The 20760-nt window shown below is 37.8% G+C and overlaps 1 protein-coding gene across 6 annotated transcripts in view; it reads left to right on the top strand.

The window, feature by feature from the left end:
• The window catches only part of HPSE (heparanase), a 35249-nt gene extending 14489 nt beyond the window's left edge, over window positions 1-20760 (top strand). For 2 of the 6 annotated variants that reach the window (XM_059066984.2, XM_067036935.1), the window contains 9 exons: window positions 4255-4428; window positions 6747-6915; window positions 7232-7279; window positions 7774-7867; window positions 8313-8419; window positions 9538-9652; window positions 12981-13099; window positions 14268-14414; window positions 19169-20759. In XM_059066984.2, the coding sequence (XP_058922967.1) occupies window positions 4255-4428; window positions 6747-6915; window positions 7232-7279; window positions 7774-7867; window positions 8313-8419; window positions 9538-9652; window positions 12981-13099; window positions 14268-14414; window positions 19169-19328 (1133 nt within the window). In that variant the 3' untranslated portion in view covers window positions 19329-20759. Of the gene's footprint in view, window positions 1-4254; window positions 4429-6746; window positions 6916-7231; window positions 7280-7773; window positions 7868-8312; window positions 8420-9537; window positions 9653-12980; window positions 13100-14267; window positions 14415-19168 lie in introns of all 6 variants that reach the window. The other 4 variants (XM_067036938.1, XM_067036937.1, XM_067036936.1 and 1 more) reach the window with 3 other exon arrangements.

The raw sequence follows: 20760 nt of genomic DNA, 5'->3' as shown, positions 1-20760 counted from the left end.
TATCACTGGCAGGGCAGCTTTCTCATTTTCTTTCCTGTGGGTTTGAAAACACAGGACTAGCTCAACTAACCAGGAATTTATTTCCATTCATGAAAACACTTTTCCGGTGTTTAAATGGGATGATGTCATGCAGGGCTTTAAAACAACTGAAACAAGCAATCCTTATCTAACTATGAAATATATTTTTATCCGCAAGTTGATGTTTTATACCCAACTAAGGGATGATGTTGCCCCAGATCTCAGTTAAGAAAATAACCTGCTTAGATACGCTACAACTGTCTTCTTTTGACTTCTGAAAAATAAATGATCTTGAAGTTAGTTTGGGTTAGTCAACATTTCTAAGAGTACATTATTTACAGTAAATTATTTCTTTGTAAGATTTTACTATACGCTACCTAGATTCCAGTGTGTACAATGGATTTTTTATTTTTGGATTTTTTGTTTTTATATTTTTTATTTATAAGGTAAGGGGAAAAGTAACACATAAGGAATCAGAAAATAGGTTATATGCTAATAGAAAATGTGGTCCTCTAAATTATTTTTTGCATTTTAAAGCAGAGGGTGGCGGGGGGAGCTATGCTAACGGTTTAATAACATGATCTATGGTTGAACAGAATTTGGCAGGACAGGGCCTTCTCAGATCCCATTAAAGGGATGACAGAAGTCCGAGAGACCCACAGCAGGAAGGCCTTATTTGTAATTAATCATCTGATATAGGCCTGCTAGGAGAAGACCCTATGGTATTAGGTAACCTATAGCTTTATACTTTTATTCTCGGTCATCTTAAGCATATGCCAATTTACCTTAACTTTTTTTTTTTTGGCTGTGTTGTATCTTTGTTGCTGTACGTGGGCTTTCTCCAGTTGCGGCGAGCCGGGCTACTCTTCGTTGCAGTGGCAGGCTTCTCTTTATGGTGGCTTCTCTTGTTGCAGAGCACAGGCTCTAGGCACGTGGGCTTCAGCAGTTGTGGCACACGGGCTTAGTTGCTCCGTGGCATGTGGGATCTTCCCAGACCAGGGCTTGAACCCGTGTCTCCTGCATTGGCAGGCGGATTCTTAACCACTGCACCACCAGGGAAGTCCTAAATTTTTATTTAAAAATATTTGCTACCTCACGTGATCTTTTTGGAGCCAAGATGGTAGGTTTTCACCATCTTTTTCCTGCCTTTGGGACCGGGGCCTTCATAGTTTCTGCACCAGGGGAAAGCCCTTCTTTTACTAACTATGTAGTTGGGTCAGTATAATTCCAGCCACCCTATTGGCAATGCTAAAATGTATAACAAATACACATAGTTAATTTGTATTTGGACATATTTGACTTCTGATTTGAAATTTTCTATTTTAATCTGCATGTATTAGAAACATATAGATAGAAATCTATGGGACTTCCCTGGCGGTCCAGCGGTTAAGACTTCACCTTCCAATGCAGTGGGTATGGGTTTGATCCCTGGTTGGGGAGCTAAGATCCCACATGCCTCATGGCCAAAAAACCAAAACGTAAAACAAGCAATATTGTAACAAATTCAATAAAGACTCTAAAAGTGGTCCACATTAAAAAAATCTTAAAAAAAAGAAATCTACTGCATTTGGTCTGGGCAAAGTATCTAAAAAGCCAATAGGTGTCTCTACACATGGCTCTGCATCTGTGGCTAAGGTTGGTAATGCCTGAGTAACATCGTATGATGCGGCATCGAACAATGGAAGAGATAGCAAAAGTCTATTGTGCTAATTGCTTAATGGCCTGCACCTTTAAAACAGGTGTCCTAGAAGATATAGGTGTTTTCTAATTACAGGACCCATTGGATGGTGTGTTTCACTTAAGTAGAAAATGACAAAAACGTTTGTCATGAGAATATAGATTCATACTGTAAACCTGTCTGGGCAGGAAAAGGAAACAATGTTACAGGTATAATTTTGCAATTACAGAAAGGAGGACTCCCTTATTAAAATAATAATATTTAATGAGCTAATTCTTTTTTCTCCTTCTTCTCCACCTTTCTTCCTCAACATCCCACTCCCACACTGGATGCTGGACACATTTATGTTAACAAAAATGGTATAATAGTCAGTGCCAATGTATAATGTGTCATTTAGATTGTCTTTATTCCAGGGATCTTTCCACCCTTTCATACAGTAAGAGATAAGAGATTGGATAATGACTGGGAATTGGATAATTATCTGTGAGATTTCTTATTTTGAGGAGGGAATAGGCTGGGTGGGTTTTATTTTTAAGAGTGGATTTTAACTCAGTAATATACAGCCCTTATTCTAGGAGATGTTACTGTTACAGAGGGCATATAATAGAATTTCAAGCTACTTAAATTCAAAGTGTTTTTGGAAAAATGAGGAAATAGAGGAAGAGTAAGGAATGAGCTGAATAAATACTCAAAAATGCAAACATTCTATGTTTTTTGAAAATGCCATAATCTTGTAGAAGGTCTAGGCAATAATAGTGCTTTATATCTGTAAGAGTTTTTTTATGGCTTACAAAGGGTTTTCACATGTGCTATTTCAACTTGGTTTTGTGAGGTAGATGGATGATGGTACTAGTTCCAGGATTGTAGATCTGTAGCCAGGGCTCATGCAGGTAAAGGGGTCACTCCTGATCAGTCAGTCTATAAGTGGGATAGTGGAGCTGGGAGCTCAGATCTATGATTCCTGATTTAGGACACCTTCTACAACATGATTAGCAGTATATGTCTAAAAGATAACTGTGACTAAGACAGTCACAGGGCCTTTATTACAGACTCTATTATTGTGGCACTGTCACCAAATAGCTATGTGATATTGGGCAAAGCACTTTATTTCTTTGGGTGTCAGTTTCCTCATAGAAAAATGAGGGTGGAGGTTTGGGGAGGACTCCATAATCCCAAAGTCCCACGTTGTCGTCCTCCACTGTGGCCCTAAGATCCCAGGAACAGGCTAGGACTCAGAGAGCTTTTCAGACCCCAATGTCTGTAACTCCTTAATGATAGGCAGCAGTTTTGTGGACGTGGGTGACACAGCAAATATCAAAAACACCTAAAATAGCTTGCTAGTGTTGTTACCACCCCTCAACCATTATGGGCAGTATTAAACCTAGGGTTTCACTCTGGTAATCCAAGTAGTTCAGGCTGAAGACTTAGAAACAGAGCCACTTTGAAGGAGAAAGGGTATAAGTTTGCCAGATAGAGATTTTTTTTTAAACTAGGGAAGTGAATTTCTGTTTAATAGATATCTCTAAATATACATTAAGATCACCAGATCTATGCAGATAATAACTGATTTAAACACTCAAAAAGACATTGCCACTCTCAAACAGAGATTATAGGTTAGTTAATGGTTAAAAAGCTGAGTTCAAAAGTTCCAAAGCTTTAATAACTCCTTAGTGACTCAGTAATTTTTTTCACAGCACATCTAGCCCAAAAGAAATACCTGAGAGTTTCAATTAAGCTGTTAGGTTCAAACAACCTAATAGTAACAGTTCTCGTCATGTCCAACAGATGTTGATGCATTCCCTTGCAATTTTAAAAGATCCTGCAGTGCCCCTGTGAGTAAGGTCGCCTGGTCAAATTTTAATTTCAAATAAACAATAATTTCTTTGCTGTATTTCTCAAATAATGTACATGACATATGCTAAAAATTATTCATTATTTATCTGAAGTTCAAATTTAGCTAGATGTCCTGTATTTTTATTTGCTAAACTGTACCAGAGAATTCACTCCCCAGAATGCCTTGGTGCAGAGTTTGGAAACCACAGCCTTAGAGCCCTAGGCCAATTTTTTAATGTAAAATTCCATTTATTTTGAATTAATAAATTATATTCAAGAATTTTTCAAAAACTTCTAAAAAATGTAATCAAAGTTACCAAGTTATTTTGTGACTGAGTTTATGAGTGGAGATATTTAGATTATGAAGGGTGGGGTTTGTGCTGACTCATGAAACTCTGGCCTGTGCATGTTGAGCCCTGAGCTGTACACTGCACTTTCCCCAGTTCACCTGAGGTCACTTGAACAAAAGCCAAGTGCCAGACCAAAGCCTCTGGTACCTTCCATAGGACTTGATTCAACAGCTGAAGCAAATAAAGTAATATCTACATTTTTTAAATTTGCCAGTCCAATTTTGTTGACGCATTCATAATTATAAGCACTCATTGGAATCCCTTCCATTTAACAACAGAAATAGCAATTCATTATGAGGAGCAAATCTGGAGGCCTTCATCACTTCGGCACTCTGGTGCTGACCTAACCACGAAATGGCAACATTTTTCTTTTAGGAAGCTCAGTGGATATGCTGTATACTTTTGCCAGTTGCTCAGGACTGGACCTGATCTTTGGTCTAAATGCATTACTACGAACTGCAGATTTGCACTGGAACAGTTCCAATGCTCAGTTACTCCTGGACTACTGCTCTTCCAAGAGTTATAACATTTCTTGGGAACTAGGCAATGGTAAGTGCTCCCCTGCCCCCACCCGGGGAACATTTCAATAATAAGGAGCTTCCCTTTTGGCATTATTTGTTCCTATCTATGACCTTCTTTTTAATAATAGCAAACATGCTTTTTGCCTTGGAATATTTGTGTAAGTGCTCAGTGGTGTGAGTTTGGAATTACTTGTGGCAGAAAACTCCTTATGCATCCCAGAACCTATCATTAATCCCAGTTTACGTTACATTTGAGCACTTCCACAGCTCCCTGGTTCCCTTGAGACCTTCAGGGTCACTTAGACCTCTGATGCTTGGCAGGTTGGACTCAAGCAGTTTGCTTTTACCTTTCCATTCCTTCCTCTGTTCTCAACTTGTCAATCTCAGCAACCCCATCCCAACACTCATAATGGGTTCAAGCTAGAAGTTCCAGTACAGAGTCGTACCTGCGTCAAGCTCTTGATTGTCTCCTTTGTCACTCTTTTATTGTAAGGAACTTATAAATTGTAACTAAAGTGCTAGTGATTAGCCACATTCATTCAAACATATTTACAATGCTTTGTTCACACATCAGCCGATGGAACTGAAGATAAAATGGGAAGTGAGATGTGGTAATATGATGAGCACATACTATATTCCAGGCACTGTTCTGAGCATTTAATAAGTATTAGCTTATTTTATCTTTATAATTGCCCTGAGGTGAACACAATTATGACGTTCATTTCATAGATGACAAAAGAGGCACAAAAAGGTTAGCTAAATAGCAGTGTGATGCTGGGCAATTATCAGTGAGAGGAATCTTACAGGAGTTAGGATTTGAACCCAGGCAGTCTGGCTCTAGTAGGAGGTCCTTGCTCTCTTGAGACTTCTGTTCTAGAGGTAGGGAGGCAGACCGACCAGAAAGCAAGCAAAGAAGTGATACATGTCTATAGTGGTATGTGTTATGGTAAAGTCTAGCAGCAGATTTTGGGATTGGGTTGCTGAGGATAACTGGCAAGTTGAAGCCCTGAAAACAGAATAAAAGGAAGGGTCAAGGCAACCATATCTTAGTTAGATGCTGAACAACTTTACTGCAGCAACTCTGTGAATAATAGGTCGTCTGAACCCATCCTTACCCATCTCTGTACATCTCACCTTCCCTACCTTTCTACCCTACCCATGCCCAGCTCCCTCCTTCTACTCTTCAGAGTAAGATAAAAGAGTGTCATCATGTGCCCCTCTTCCTCGGGCACCATTTTGCAAAGGGAAGCTCTGGTTTCTGGGGTGAAGGAGAAGAGTAAGGTAATTTGGGAAGTAGATTGGACACTTTCCATGCCTCCCTCCCCTCCCTTCAGCTTTGCTACTTCCAGACTCACATGCACATATAATTTGCACCTACAATTCTCAGTAACACTTTTTTAAAAAAATAAATTGATTTATTTTATTTATTTACTTTTGCCTGTGTTAGGTCTTCGTTGCTCTGCGCAGGCTTTCTCTAGTTGCGGCGAGCAGGGGCTACTCTTCTTTGCAGTGCACGGGCTTCTCATTGTGGTGGCTTCTTTTGTTGCAGAACACAGGCTCTAGGCATGCAGGCTTCAGTAGTTGTGGCATGCAGGCTCAGTAGTTGTGGCGCATGAGCTTAGTTGCTCCGCGGCATGTGGGATCTTCCTGGACCAAGGCTCAAACCCGTGTCCCTGCATTGGCAGGTGTATTCTTAACCACTGCACCACTAGGGAAGCCCCTCAGAAAGACTTTTAATTACATTGTAGAAATAGGATTTTAAATATCTTCTCCCACACAATCTTTTTTTAAAAGTAAATTAGGGCTTCCCTGGTGGCGCAGTGGTTGAGAGTCCGCCTGCCGATGCAGGGGACGCGGGTTTGTGCCCCGGTCTGGGAGGATCCCACATGCCGCGGAGCGGCTAGGCCCGTGAGCCATGGCCGCTGAGCCTACGCGTCTGGAGCCTGGGCGTCTGGAGCCTGCGCGTCTGGAGCCTGTGCTCCGCAACGGGAGAGGCCACAACAGTGAGAGGCCCGCGTACCGCAAAAAAAAAAAAAAAAAAAAAAAAGTAAATTAAGTTACTAAATACTGAATACAGACTGTTTCCTGAATATCCACCAGTTTAATATCCCAATTATTAATTTCCAACTGTTTTATTACCCCCAATACTTCAGTTATATCACTTATATTTTTATTTTCCTGGAATATCTTCTTTATAACTGGAGATTTTACTTTCCTTGACTTTGGATTCTAAGTTTTTGTAATATGAAAAATTCTCTGTTGCTTTTATATGCTGCTTTTATGTTTGCTTTTAAATAAAAAAAAATTTCTAGGTAAGCAATTATTTTGCGAATTGCTGTCTTTCAGAACCTAACAGTTTCCGGAAGAAGGCTGGTATTTTCATCGATGGATTGCAGTTAGGAAAAGATTTTATGGAGTTGCATAAACTTCTAGGAAAATCTGCTTTCAAAAATGCAAAACTCTATGGTCCTGATGTTGGCCAGCCTCGAGGAAAGACTGTTAAGATGCTAAAGAGGTAAGAGCTAGAGGAAGCAGAACCACTTTTCTTAAATATAATATTTTTCTTTGGTGGAGAATCCTCAATAAACCACCTGTTATTAAACAATTTGTTGCCTGACTAGAAGGTTTACCAAAAGAGGAAACATTGACTGGCTCAGAATACCAAAGATTTTGGGGCAAATGGCACCTGTGATAAAATTTGTATCAGAATTAGGAAGTTTGTGTTGCTTTATCCTAAAATAGTAACCAGCCTATTTCTAGGGAAGACAACTCTTGTGCATTTATTGTTCATATAAGGATTAAGTGATAACATAATTGATTTTTTTTTCTAGTTTCCTGAAGGCTGGGGGAGAAGTGATTGATTCAGTTACATGGCATCAGTAAGTATGTCTCCTACCGTTAATACTGAGAAAGTAAAGCTAGCTTTACTTATTACCTAGTTTTCAAAAAATTGTTTTCATTTAATTGCTAATTGACTTTATAGTTCCCGATAAGAAACTGTCTCAAGCAGCATTGTACTAGGATCTTAATATTAATAAAACAAAAATTTAAACTTGTTTTAAGTAACGTGGTAGTTTCTACAAGATCAAGGTACACTATCCTTTAAGTCATGGAATAGATGTAGCTAATAGTAGCTAAAACGAATATGCTTGCCAAAGAATGGGTAACCCACAAATACCTGCATTTGTGACTATGTTTTCTCAAGACAGAATAAGTGGTCCCCTTCCATCTTGTTCTCTGCTTAGTAGAACTTCTGCTTTTGTTTTTTAATAGCACAGAGGTGGGAAGAAGTAGAAAGGAGGGCAAGGGTGGCCAATTAAAAGCAGAAAGTAAAGTTTGTTACTTTTTCCTGAATATTTTCTGAATAATTTAGCTACTACTTGAATGGGCGAATTGCTACCAAAGAAGATTTTCTAAACCCTGATGTATTGGACACTTTTATTTCATCTGTGCAAAAAATTTTCCAGGTAATAGTCTTTTTTTTCTGTTTAATGTAAAACCAGAGTCCTTATTTTGTAGTCTAGCTAGTCCTAAATTCTACAGGTATATAAATTTACATGTTTTTCCAATTTTAGAGAGCAGGCACTAGGTTTTATTCACCTTCAGTTCCCCTTAGTATCGGGTCTTACCCATGTATGTTAATTAGAAATTAAAAACACTTCCAATAGCCTTTTGGTAGAGTGAACTCTCATAGTCCATGAGAAAAGAATGGGATTATTTACATTCCTTTCACACCTAGTATTCCAATAAAAGTTAATTGCCCTAGACCTAAATGACCATGAAAATATTTTGTAACTATATTGAACAGATGGATCTGGGAATGCAAGGTTTTGAATATTGAATAATCTTCAGCACCATATTTGGTCAGCTTGTTTGCAATTACCGTGGAGACTTTCCTTGTTCCATACATAGGCTGTTGAGGAGACCAGACCCCACAAGAAGGTTTGGTTAGGAGAGACCAGCTCTGCGTATGGGGGTGGAGCGCCCTTGCTGTCCAACACCTTTGCTGCTGGCTTTATGTGAGTGAACTTGCACTTGTCTCAGGGACCAGATAGCATTCTCCTGTTCTTCTATTCAGTTGAAATAACTCGTCATACAAAAATCTGGTTAAAGACAGTTTCTGTGGCTGAGCTCCAGAGTTTGTGCCAGATTTTGCAAGAAAATGATTTACTAAAGTTGGTTGGACATCTTTAACATGTGCCCAAATTAATCATTGTATGATGAACTGCTTTAGACGTTTTGTTCCTTAATTATGGCCCATAAATATGTCAAGCATTCCTTTCTCTAAAGAAATACATTGTAAAAGAGTGCATCAAGAGCCTTGACTCTGAGAAGGGTTCTGAGATCATATAGCTCTATTCATAGATTCCCAAGAAGTTTAGAGCCTAGAAGTATGAGGTCACACCCGAGCGGCTACCAATGAATTTAAAGATTTATTAAATCACCCCCTTATCCAAGCACCACAAACTTGATTGCTTTAAAACCAACTGGTTTACTTACATTTCATAACTCGGTTAACACTCTTAGTCTATAGTTCTACATGCTCATATTGAGCTTTATTCTCTTTCCTCTCCTACCCTCATTCTTATAAGCCCCGACTAGAGCACACATCCCTTATGCTTGTGGAGGCATGAAGAGTAGAGGAAAGAAAGGAGACACGTGTTTTGCCACTGGCTGAACACAGGGGGAGGAAGTGTCCATAAAAGCTTAGTGGTGATTCTACTTATTTCGCTGCTGACCACCAGCAATCCTTTCTTCACACCTCACATGGAAATGCGGGTGGGGAGGCGGCGGGTGGAGGTGGGAAGGGCGGGTGTGGATCCCACAGGACGGAGAATAATTGTCTGTAAGGGTGAGCGTTTGTCTACTCCGCTTTGTAGATGTTGTCCTACCCTGATAGGGACTCCTATAGCATATTAATAGTCTTCTAGGATTTGTTATCGTGCAGAAGTGTGAGAACATGTGAAGTGAAGGATAGTCTCTATTTCGTCTGAATGACTTATTGATAATTAATACTACTTTTCTGGCTTCCTGTCAATTCCTCCCACACGGAGGAATAAATCAGAATAGTGTATAGTTAAAACTGAGTTATTTTGTTTTCCAAATATGCAGAAAGCTTGGCCTCATTCTGTTCCAGGTGGCTGGATAAATTGGGCCTGTCGGCCAGAATGGGCATAGAAGTGGTGATGAGGCAAGTGTTCTTCGGAGCTGGAAACTACCACTTAGTGGATGAAAATTTTGAACCTTTGCCTGTAAGTGACCATTATTTTGCTATTATCGTGAGTAGGTTAGCGTATACTAAGGGCCCCCTGTATTAACCTTTTATAAATAGTCAATTCTCTCAATAAATTCAGTGCTCTCAGTAAGTAGCCAAACCATGGAAAGATGAATTAGAAGAAACCTTAGAGATCTCTCATTCTAACTTTTTTGTGTCTCAAGAAATTGAGACCCAGGAATAATGTTTTTAATGTGGGTTATTTGGGGCATGGTGTGGGATTTTTTTAAAAAGGAGTAATTTGAAATTTTATGACTTCAATTTTACAAGATAAACGTGAATCAAATATTTTGCCAAGTAAATCAAAGTTAAAATTGCCTGTAGTATCTAAAGTTTCAAAATTTTTTGTCATGAAATCATAATTTATTTAACTTTAAGATAAGCTAGTACCATGTATTTGTTCAAAAATATCACCATACGATTGGCTATTTTGTTAATAATCTTCAAGATATTTATGAGTAAAGTCTCATTTCCACCCTACCTCCAACTACATCTGGTACTAAATCAGGAAATATAGCCTTTCTATCTAAAAAGCCACCTGGAAGATATATATATCTAAAAATTGGGATAGCGTAGGTATAGCCTGAGAAGTAGGACCTTGATTTTTATAGTCTAAAATAGCATTTGAGAATATCTGGTTTCTAAGAATAATTCCTAAGGGAATTGCTTGAGCGTTATAGGAAAGCTAAGAAAGTCTGCAAAAAGCACATGCCAAAATATAAGCTAGGCTTTTGTGGTTTGTAGATAGATTTCCCCCCCAAATTGCTTTTAGTCTATAGTGGTCCAAGTTCATGGAGCACACTGTTCATAACTTAAAAAGAAATTTTAGCAAAATGTCTTTGCACAAAATGGAATCTATCTTCCCCAAGTATATTATGAGTCATTTATAAAATGAGTTAAACCAAATGTGATCATTTCATTAGACAAATATCCAAAATCTACTACTGGCCCCTTCTTAAATGGACCTTGAACAAGGAAAAGAAATAAATATTTTCTTCACAATTTGCTTTGAGTCTGATGCCTAGAAATTAGCCAGCTTATCCTGTCACTCTTTGTAAGTAGTACCAGCTATTTATGATGTTATCTAAAGCTTCTCAGCCAAACATAAACTTTTGGCTTAAGAATTCTTTGTATATGTATATGTATATGTATATGTATATGTATATGTATATTCTTTGTATATGTCAGCTAGAAAAACTTGCAAGAGTAAATGGTACCTTTGACATCTGCAGAATCCCAGGGAATTCGCAAAACAGTCCTGGAAGGTGGCAAGGAAGGTATCTTAGATCCATTTTTCAAATGGAAGTTCAAATTGAGATGAGCTTGTGTGATTTGCTGGAGGTCACACAGCTGTCTCATTGTTACTCTAAAGAATCCTGTACAAATCCTGGCTCTGAGCCTGCTTGCTTTCTACCCCCAAGTCATGGAACCATGCTACATCTCCTTTGAAAACATTTAATTAATTCTCTTCTTGTCTCCAGTAAAAATTTTGAAGTTAAGCAGAGAAACAAAAGCTGTTTGCCTGTTGAGTTTACCTTACCCAAGCTCAAGAAGGAAGGGTTGGGGTATATATATATTGAGTGGATTAAAAAAAATAACAGGGCTTCCCTGGTGGCGCAGTGGTTGAGAATCTGCCTGCCGATGCAGGGGACACGGGTTCGTGCCCCCGTCCGGGGAGATCCCACATGTCGCGGAGCAGCTGGGCCCGTGAGCCATGGCCGCTGAGCCTGTGCGTCCGGAGCCTGTGCTCCGCAACGGGAGAGGCCACAACAGTGAGAGGCCCGCGAACCACAAAAAACAACAAACAAAAAAAACCTTTTTATTATGAAAAATTTCAAAGTAGAGAGAAAAGTATATGAAGCCCTAATGTTTAATCCATAATCGTACCCACTCTTTACCTCCCACCTACTGGATTACTTCTAAGCAAATCTCAGGTATACCACTTTATCCATAAGTATTTCAGTATGTATCTCCTTTGTAAAAACATTAAAAAAATAATTATCATACTTTAAAATATGAACAATAATTTCTCAATATCATTAAATATTTAGTCAATGTTTCACATTTTCCTTATTGTCACAAACTTTTTTTGTTGTTTTTTTGGTTGTTTTGGTTTCTTATTAGTCATCCATTTTATACACATCAGTGTATACATGTCAATCCCAATCTCCCAATTCATCACACCACCACCCCACCCCCCAGTCACAAAAATTTTTAATTGTTGGTTTATTCACATCAGAATCCAAACAAGGTCCATATATTGTATTTATTATATCTCTTAAGTCTGTTAATCTTTAAGTTCTCTCCCCTCTCTTTTTTTTTGTCCCTTGGAATTTATTAAAGAAACCAGGTAATGTTATATAGTGTTTCCCACATTCTGGATTTTGCTAAATTTATTTCTGTGGTATCATTTAGCATGTTCCTCTGTCCCCTGTATTTCCTATAAACTGGTAGTTAGACCTAGAGGCTTGATTTTTGTGGGTTTTTTTGTTTTGCAAGAATTCTTCATAGGTGATATTGTGTGCTTCCATCAAGAGACACATAATGTCTGATTGTCTCTTTTCTTGACCTTGATAGCTAGTGATGGTCACTGCCTAATGCACTGTTTTATTGGGCAGGGGTTGCGGGTTTATAAGGTTTCAGAGGAAATTGTTTTAGTCCCTTAAACAGAAGTTTTATTTTTAAAACTTGGTTTTGTGTGTGAGTGAGTGTGTGTGTGTGTGTATGTGAGTGTGTGTATGTGTCTATATCTAAAAGTTTTGGGGGCTTCCCTGGTGGCGCAGTGGTTGAGAATCCGCCTGCCGATGCAGGGGTCACGGGTTCGTGCCCCGGTCCGGGAAGATCCCACATGCCGCGGAGCAGCTGGGCCCGTGAGCCATGGCCGCTGAGCCTGTGCGTCCGGAGCCTGTGCTCCGCAACGGGAGAGGTCACGACAGTGAGAGGCCCGCGTACCACAGAAAAAATAAAAATAAAAGTTTTGCTTTGAGCTTTGAATTCTTGGATGATTGACAACAAAGAATATTTAAACTGTCTCTGAGCAATGAGTTGCATCCTTGAGATTTATCTCCTAGAATGCATAGCCCTCTGAATTGTGGAAGTGTAGTCCTCCAGTGATAAAAAGCAGCAAACAAGATATTGCCGTCAGATTCGTGGTGGTAATGCAGACCAAAAGATGAATCCTTTTAAAATAGCTCTAGGATAACAGTCACACTCTTTGTAAGATAACTATTTGCTTGACACTGTTCTTGTTAAAGAGTAAGTAAAGATCTATTTTTGTCCCTCCCCTTCCCAATCACTACAACTAGGATTATTGGCTCTCTCTTCTGTTCAAGAAACTGGTGGGCACCAATGTGTTAATGGCAAGTGTGAAAGGTCCAGACAGAAACAAACTTCGAGTATATCTTCATTGCACAAACATCAACCAGTAAGTGTGTAAGACGCCCTTTACCAATCAACAAGTTTTAATTAGTAAGCACACAACTTCCTACTCTAACACCCTGTTGTCTTCTATCTATACAGTGGGTCTAAGGTGTGTCATTGTTTATTTCTTTTCATTCTCATAGTGATATGGTGCCAGAGCCTAGCCAAAAAAAAAAAAAAAAAAATAGGTTAAACATAGGCATTTGCAGTCCAGCAAAGATTTGTACAATGATTTCATTAGCACAATCCATAATGAAAATATATCCTGAATTTAAATAAATAATGATATAAATGAAGCACATAAAACCAATTTTGTATGAATGATTAATGAATTGAATGACTATGAGTGAATAAAATATGAATATGAACTCATATGAATGAATAATTACATGAATATACTTATCCCTTTGCATCATATCATTAATAATGAAGAATTAAAATGAGACCAATAACAACAATAACAGTTATGTTTTCAAAAGTTTCAACCCTGTTTCTGGAGTTGAGAGGCCATAGAGATTTTTGTAGTCCAGTACTCTGGCCTTAGGTAGGAAAAATGTTCCTAAGTCTGAGATTTTTCTCTTTTTAGTTTCAGTCTGTCTTTCCTAATAGAATAATATTAAAATGCTAATTCTAGCTATAAAAGCTACACACTGTTTCCAGTTTCAGTGAGTGGGAACTCTGTTTCTGGTGAGTGGGCCCCATTAGGAAAAAGTGGGGGAATGGTTTAGGTGGAAAAATTCTGAAAAGTGTCAGTAGATTTAATTTTCTTATTTGTTTCAGTCTTTTCATAAGGTTAGGAAAAGCCTGGGTTTATATGGTTTATATTAGGCATTCACATGAACCCTGAAAATTTCCATTTTACCATTTAACTTCCCTATGTTTGAATGTATATGGGCTTACTGGCTTCCTCACAACGCAGCCTAGCAAAGCAGCAAAGATCTCAAAGTGCTAAAGCCCAGAAAATGGCAGTGTGAAGAGCAATATTTTTATCATGTTTTCAAAATAGGACCACATCAGTAGCCTAATATTATCATAAATGGAAGGATACAAAGAAGGCCCATCATCACTATAGATACTAATACTTAGTATAATCCATGACTATATTTTTAATCAACTATTCAATTGCTTAAATTAGATAAATATTTTTATTGAGTTAATCCATTTGCTCTTAGCCCAAGGTATAAAGAAGGAGATTTAACTCTGTATGCCTTAAACCTCCATAATGTCACCAAGCGCTTGCAGTTACCACATCACTTATTTGACAAGCAAGTGGACAAATACCTCATAAAACCTTCAGGACCCAATGGCTTATTTTCCAAGTGAGTAATTGTCTTCGTTCATTTCAAACTTTCACCAAAAGTGAATTTTATTGGTGTTTGTCAGAATACCATGTGTTGATAGGGAGCAAAAAAAAAAAAAAAAAAAAAAGTCAACTATTTCAAGTTCTAACAATTCTTAATATTCAGGAAGTTATATACGAATACATACTAATACAAGTGTGATTCATTGCAAGAGTCCAAAGCGGAAGGATGGGACCACAAACTAGCAGTTATCTTAGGGAAATGTTTTCATTTCTGAGCAACTTGATACATCAAGATCCACTCAATGCATTTAGATTATTTGCTCCAGAAAGACATAATTCTTGGTAACACAGTCACTAAAACAAAAACACCTATATGTAATTGCTATATAAAGGCATAGGAGCTGTTGTAAAATATTATATGGTGCGAGCTCGGTGTGAGTCTCTTATGGTATCAGACTAGTTTTTTTGTTGGTTAGAGTAAGAAAAAAGTGGTCAGAAATGTGCCTTTTAGGTGAATTATTTAAAGTTGGTTCTAATACATTTTAGTTATAAAAGCCTGTCATTGAATATGTCTTACAAAAGCCTGTAATCCAACAGAATACCCAAGAATGACCGTAAGCCTTGAAGAGTTAAGCACACAAACATTGTAAGATTTCTGTCTAATATGTATTGGAAGTAGACTTGCCCAGTGGTCCAGTGGTTAAGACTCCATGCTCCCAAGTCAGGGGGTATGGATTCAATCCCTAGTCAGGGAACTAAAATTCCCACAAACTGTGTGGTGCAGCCAAAATAATTAATTAATTAAAATAAAAATTCATTGTGTGTTGGAAGGGGCTCTTTCCATCATGACTATTCTCACATTAAAGCATAAAAAATTGAGATTACAAAATTCTTACTACCTCCTCCCATCTTTGCAAATGTTCTATGAGTGATGTTTCCAGTGACAGCATCAGAACCTGAAAAAGTACCATAAACATGCTTTCTCCAAAGTCCTAGCCCCCATAGACAAGCATTATTAACACTGGGTACCATTACTTTATTTTTTTCCCTATCCTTTATTTTACTATAACTGTAATCATACAACCTCTAATAGGAAAAAGCGAAGGGGAACCCACAAGTTTCCCAAAGTATCTTTCCATATATAGCCTTTGTAGACTTCTAACTGGGCTGCTTGTTTTATAAAATGCCGTGGTTTGCTTATTTTCCTACTGTTTAAACCCTTTTTTTCCCTATTGTAAATAATGCATATTTGGATAACAGATACTTTTCTCTATTTGGGTTTTGACCCTTTTTTAAAAATAAAAAATTTATTTATTTATTTTTGGCTGTGTTGGGTATTCGTTTCTGTGCGAGGGCTTTCTCCAGTTGCGGAGAGCGGGCGCCACTCTTCATCACGGTGTGCGGGCCTCTCACTATCTGGGCCTCTCTTGTTGTGGAGCACAGGCTCCAGACGCGCAGGCTCAGTAGTTGTGGCTCACGGGCCCAGTTGCTCCGCGACATGTGGGATCTTCCCAGACCAGGCTCGAACCTGTGTCCCTTGCATTGGCAGGCAGATTCTCAACCACTGCGCCACCAGGGAGGAAGCCCTGGGTTTTGACCATTTTTGAAGTGGCTATTTTTTAGCATATTTGTCTGAGGCTGATAAGAGAAAAGCTTTTCTGAAGTAGTTGAATAAAAGTTGCAGAATTAGAAGTGTCTTAAGAGATGATTTTAGATGGGTATCTAAGGCCATTCCGCTCTGTTTGATTCCTCCTCTGTTGGATCTCACAGCCTCTGCTGGCAACTGGTCTCTGCCGCAAGGATAAAGTGAGCCTCTGAGCCTTTCATTTGCTGTTCTTAGTTCTATTCTCTAGAACAGAGGATGGAAACTATACCTCATGCCTGTGGACAAGTGGGTTTAGAGGATTTTTTTTTCTCTTTTTCTGGTAGGGGAGGTTGGCATACATTCTGTGTTAATTTTTATTTTTAATTAGTTGTCAATGTTGTAAAAACTGACAACTACTAAAGTATCTGGATTTCTAGCTTTTCTTTGAAAATGGGTGCTCTGGTAGCTCTGGGATGTTTTCCCAATTCGATGGAGTTGAACTGGGGTTGTTTACTTTAGACAGGTCATTCAGCTTTCTGCTCTCCTTAGTCCCTGCGTGACCCTGCTGTCTTAGGCCTGTCCTACTGCACTGGCACACGTAACTTCCTTGGCCCTTGAGGACATTTGAGTTTGCTACTGTTAATCTGGAAGAATGCTGAATGCCTCCTTTTCTCTAGAATAACTCTCAAATATTTGAAGGACAATTGGACTGTCTTCTCTCCAAGCTAAATATGCCCAATTTCTTCAATGATTCTTCTCTTTGTTATATTTATCAGACCCTGTTGCACTCTTACCACATGTTTCATGCTTTATACTTGGAAAATTGGTGAAATTGTGCATAATGTTTTATTACCCTAAGTTCTCTTTGATGAGTATATATTACTTATATTTTTCTCTCTTTAAAATGTTGCAAAAGCATCGCAGGTAAGTTTGATGAGTGCACAGTCTGCACACTTGCTCACGCTAACGACCTCAGAGGGTTAAATAATAATCACCTTTAAAAAATTATTTTTTACTTGAATAACTTGTATAGTGCCCATAGAAGGTCCTGCATAGTAAGTTTTTAATAAATATTTGAAGTGAATATATGTTAACATAAAAACAGTATTTTATAGTTATCTCAGATAAATTTTGCCCAGCATCGCCAATTTTGCCAAATCTGTTGCTTACTAATTCCTTCTAGCTCCATTTATCTGAAACGTGACAAGCATGTCTTCTATTTCTTGTCATCATGTTACTGACTTAAAAATTTAAAACAAGATACTACCCTCAAAAAAACCCTACCCTCACTGCCCAGCCTGATGAGGAAATATTCTGTGTGCTTTAAGCTTACACTCAGTATATTGATAGCATCCTTTAGCTATATTTATAGGTGATTAAACAGTATAGCCAGATGGATTATCTTGCCCATGTTTCATCATCTTAACCCAGAGCAGTATTAGTTTACAATATCAGACTTACCTTTAAACTCTGTGGCCTCTCCTAAAGCATTTCTGAAACTTTTTTGTGTACCCTGTAATGGTCTTCAGTTTCATGCTGAAGAGGTCTTACTACCACCATTTAGAGATGTTTTCAAGGCCTATTTTTGTCTGTGGTTTCCTGATGATGGTCATGGTGTTTCCTCCCACACCCCATCCAGGAACTGCTGTGATATAGGTGCTAAGACAAAGCTTGGGTGCAAGTGGGCTGAGTGCAACAGCTATGCAGGCTTATTGTTCTCCAGCACAGTCATGGTTATCTTATTACATCATTAGGCCCAGAGCCCAGAGCTGGACATTAACCAAGGTTAAATGGAAACCAGTTTTTCTGCTGACTGATACTTAGGATAGAGTGTGAGAGATCTTCAAAAATGAAAACTTTATAATAATGTTAAATTGGAAACAATCAAATGTCTAACATTAGACAATTAAGTAAATAAACTAATATGCTCATACAAGTGAATCTTGTGCAGCAATTAAAATGATGTAGTGGATGAATGTTTAATGGTGTGAACAAATGTTAGGATGTGTTACAGGAAAAAGAATCAAGTTTTAAGAGACTATATACTGTATGCTCATTTTTGTCTAAATGAAAACATGTATGTACATACATACATAGCAAAGAGATGAAGAAATATACATCAAAATCTTAAAAATGGTTATGATGAGTTAACAGGTTGCTTTTGTTATATTTATTTATCTGAATAATAATGATGATGATAGTTAATACTTTTACAGTGCTTACTATATACAAGGTACTGTTACATGTATTATATACATGACATAAACTCTGACAGTAATCTAAATTTTCAACAATAAAAAACTTTTTTTCATATATAAAAATTTCATAATGTAAAAAGAATTTAAGAAAAAGATAATAGAGATAAAAGCATCATTTGGAATTATGGAAGTAACTATCAGCAGAACTAAAAGCAGACTAAAGCTTTTCTTCATAAGCTCTTGTTTATGAGATTTATTGCTGTAAGCATGTATTAATTTGATTTAAATAATAATAAATATGCATAAGAAATAACACTTGTCCTTAATTTTTTTTCCATTTTTTGACTCAGTTTTGATTTTAAATTCCAACAGTGAGATGCCAAGAAAACATAATTTTTTTGGAATCTGTGGTTTAGCTAAACAAAATCATTTTTGCTTCACCACAGCAATATACATTCTACCAAAATAGCTTAACAATTTAAGAAAATGAATGCATACCTCCTGGGAAAAGGGGAGTAAGAGGGTTTATGGACATAGTTACAAGTGCGAAATTGACTGTCATTTTGTATGTTAAATTCATGAAATTCACATTCCATTCTATATATTTGCTTTATATAAAAATGTTTTCAATTTCTTACCATCCAAAAACATGCAGCAGATCCAGAAGTATATCATCTTCGTTCTTTTTATAACTCCATCATCTTGCCTAGTATGGATTACATGTGTTCCATTTTCTGTAAAGGGCCAGATAGTAAATATTTGGGGCTTTGCAGGCCATATGGTTTCTGTCACAACTGCTCAACTCTACCAGTGCAGATTAAGGACCATCTAGGTCAAATACTTAACTGACATAGTGTTCAAATACAAATTATATAATATAAACTGCCACCGAAAAATGTTTTGGTCTTAAAAAGATCTCACGACTTTTATAGAGTAGGTGGAAGACACACAAGTTGGCTAACTTGGGCGTATCTTTCCCCTTTGCAGATCCGTCCAGCTTAATGGTCAAACTCTGAAGATGGTGGATGACCAAACCCTGCCAGCTTTGACGGAAAAAACTCTCCGCCCAGGAAGTTCACTGGGCCTGCCAGCTCTCTCATATGGATTTTTTGTGATAAGAAATGCCAAAGTTGCTGCTTGCATCTGAAAATGAAAGACATATACTAGCCCAGAGACTGAATTTTTCAAGTGCATTGATAAGAGGAAAGAAAAACTCAGGCTGTAGGAAGGCGAGCAGATGCATTACAGATCAACTGGTGACTGCTTTAGGGCCACTAGGACACTCCACTCTCAGTGCTAGATTAGCACAGTATTTTGTTCGAAGTAGACCACTGTTAATAGTAATACCTAGTTCCAAACACATTCTGCATGTACTATTTTTATTTAAGATTACTAAAAATGTATATAAATACTCCCAATACAGCCAGGCGGCAAGTAAGTGAAGGATATATTATTAGTTTTAAGAAAGTGTTTAGTTTTTATTTTAAAAAAAGAAAACAGTTATTAGAAGATTGTCAGATTCTTTCCTCCATATGCTTTCCTCCCATAGGGCTGCTGTCAGAAAAAGTTTACTACCACAACCTTCAAATCATCTATAAAAGAGAGACAATCTCTTTGCAGCTTAACAGAGAGCTAAATTCGGCTGCTGCTTTACTTCCCTCTGTTCTGTTTGTCTCTGTCAGCAATACTGTGTGAGAGGACAGATGGTTAGATGTGATAGCACAGGAAAAAAAAAAAAGATTAATGGCAATTTGGAGGGAAGGGATTATGTAAACTTCAAATGAAATAAAAAATGACTGTAAGTGAAACTGATTTACCAAGAGGAGAAAATTTAATTCAATACATTGTAACCATCTGTTAATGTTTACCTTTAATCTACCTTAAATTCTTGTTTTAGTTGGCTGCAAGTAACAGAAAACCCTGATTCCCATGGCTTAAACCACCACACATTTATAATCCCACATACCAAGAAGTTCAAGTAGGGCGAGCTCCATTGCTCAGTATGTCATCAAGGAATCGGTTTCATTCCATCTCTCTGCCCTGTCCCCTTTAGTACTGGCTTCATTCTCAAGCTGGTTTCACGATGGCTGTAGCTATTCCATGGGCCCATTCAGACCTGGCAGCAGCCAGAGAAAGAAGATGAGCAATTTTTTCTGTCTCCTTCATAGACTTTTGAAGGACCCTTTCTCAGAGGTTCTCTCAGCAAAACTCTCCTCATGTCTCCTCGTGTCATGGTCGCATGGCCATTCTCCCCAATCACTGCCACCATCAGTGAGATTCCTCCAATTGTCTCCTAATAATCTTTTGGAATGGAGAGGGTGTTGGGAAGTCTATAACGCTGACCACTGTTGTTCTGTGCTTTTATCAGTAACAGAATGTATTATTTTCTCCTGTGTCTTAATTCTTAGAAATATAATTCTCCTTATATTTATGCCTGCTATGAATATTGTCTCAATTAAGTACATTTATAAGGAACTAAAGCTGAAACTTAAAGTTTGGATGCTTTAATATCCTTAAATTTTATATGTAAGTGATTTTTATATTTTCACATTTGAAATAAAGTAACTTTTATAACCTCA

The sequence above is a fragment of the Kogia breviceps genome, chromosome 6 (assembly GCF_026419965.1).
Source record: "Kogia breviceps isolate mKogBre1 chromosome 6, mKogBre1 haplotype 1, whole genome shotgun sequence".
NCBI classification, from domain to species: domain Eukaryota; kingdom Metazoa; phylum Chordata; class Mammalia; order Artiodactyla; family Physeteridae; genus Kogia; species Kogia breviceps.
Note: the sequence above shows the minus strand (reverse complement) of the source record. Positions and strands in the feature narration are given on the sequence as shown.